The sequence below is a fragment of the Penaeus monodon genome, chromosome 20 (genome assembly GCF_015228065.2).
Source record: "Penaeus monodon isolate SGIC_2016 chromosome 20, NSTDA_Pmon_1, whole genome shotgun sequence".
Classification (NCBI taxonomy): Eukaryota; Metazoa; Arthropoda; class Malacostraca; order Decapoda; family Penaeidae; genus Penaeus; species Penaeus monodon.
Window position 1 is genome coordinate 44,214,971 of NC_051405.1, and position 1,703 is coordinate 44,216,673.

Sequence of the window (1,703 nt, forward strand, 5' to 3'; positions counted from 1 at the left end):
GTCAAGTTCAATGATGTTACTTTTTCTTCCAAAGTTTTTAAGATGCAACTTCTTTTCTGTCCTCAGTTTTGTCCTGTGTATATTTTGGAATTTGTGAAATAGGAGTATTCATTTTAATGGAAGAATCAGTTGTGGTGTTCAGAGTGAAAAAATGTATATCATTATCTGGATTTCTTTGTGACACTTCAGGCAGAAAAGTAGATAAATAGAAAGATAAATGAATGTATGAGAATAAGAGTATATAAGATAAGCTGAAGAGAAAATTTATTAAATCTGCTTTCAGACATTGCTGGTGCAAGTGTGGTGCTTCAAGGAAATCATCAACATCGGCTACTCTGTTTACCGCATGCACGGCCTCCCTTGGTTTAGATCTCTCTCGTGGTGGTTCCTCATAACCAGCAACTATTTCTTCTACGGAGAATCACTAGTGGCTGATTACTTCAGTGTCATCTTTTCCAAAAGTGTTAGTACATTTATGTTTCATTTATGCCGAAATGCACAGATGAACAGTTATAAGTAGTATTTATTTGGATTTTGTTTTATGTTTAGATTTAGTGCAGAGTCAGTTAATCCTTGAGCAGTTAGCTTAAGTTTCGTTTCTCCTTTTCTGTCAACAGGATTTCATGCGCTGGCTGATTGCCTACCATCGGTTTACGTCATTCACCATGTACATCATTGGCTTTGTTTGGTTTGTCTTATCCCTCAAGAAGAGGTATTACATGCGCCAGTTCTCATTGTTTGCTTGGACACACGTGGCCCTGCTGATAGTTGTGACTCAGAGCTATCTCATCATCATCAACATCTTCCACGGCATGATCTGGTTCATCGTCCCTGTTTCCATGATTGTCATTAACGACGTCATGGCCTACATGTTTGGGTTCTTCTTTGGCAAGACACCGCTAATTCAGCTGAGCCCAAAGAAGACCTGGGAAGGTTTCATTGGCGGTGGCTTTTCAACGATTATCATGGGTATGCTGGTGAGTAAGAACAAGTTGCTGAGTTGTCTTGGTAATCAGAGTTGATAGAAATGAGATGACCCATCCTTACACATGATAATAATGTTCCTATTGTTTCTTTTTCAAGTTGAGTGTTCATAGTACATAAAAGTTATGATTACAGAAGTATTCCTAGATGCAGAAAACAGTTAAGATTATTATAATACAGCAGCAATTACCAGATTTAGGAAGCACCTTTGGTACTTTTAGACTTTAAAAGTATCCTCTGATTATAGGTTTTATAATGAAAAGAAACCATTTACCGCCACTGCTAGGAAAGGGGCTCCAAAACTACCAATGATGACCCTAGCAGTACCCACAGATTCACCGTTTAGTTCTAGAACTATTTTCATTAATTTACAGTAAATGGCACTTTTTAGCAAATAAATTTACAAGTGGAAGAAAAGTTTGAAGAACCTGTCAGATACCCTATATATCAGTTTACAAGGCTACTCTATATTTAAGGTACCTCCCAGAATTTCTCTTAAAATACACTTACTGTTTAAGACTATCCCTAGTCAGGTACATACTGAGAGTTTCCTGCTTTGATAATTCCTCTACTGATTAACTCCTGGATCTGGGTGCCTCACGGCTTGCATGTGAACCAGAATCTTGGCATTATGCTTGCTTTAGTGGCAAAGCTCCCTGGTGTGATAAATATAGACCTCAGAAATTAGTGAAACATGAAAAATGCATTGAAAAAAGGAA

The 1,703-nt window shown here is 37.6% G+C and overlaps 1 protein-coding gene across 1 annotated transcript in view; it reads left to right on the forward strand.

Annotated features, from left to right (window-relative positions):
- LOC119585858 (phosphatidate cytidylyltransferase, photoreceptor-specific-like) overlaps positions 1-1,703 on the forward strand; it is a gene marked incomplete at its 3' end in the record, with an annotated part of 26,528 nt that overhangs the window by 9,529 nt on the left and 15,296 nt on the right. Inside the window, 2 exon segments of the mRNA XM_037934590.1 lie at positions 284-463; positions 618-977. Of these exon segments, the coding sequence (XP_037790518.1) occupies positions 284-463; positions 618-977 (540 nt within the window).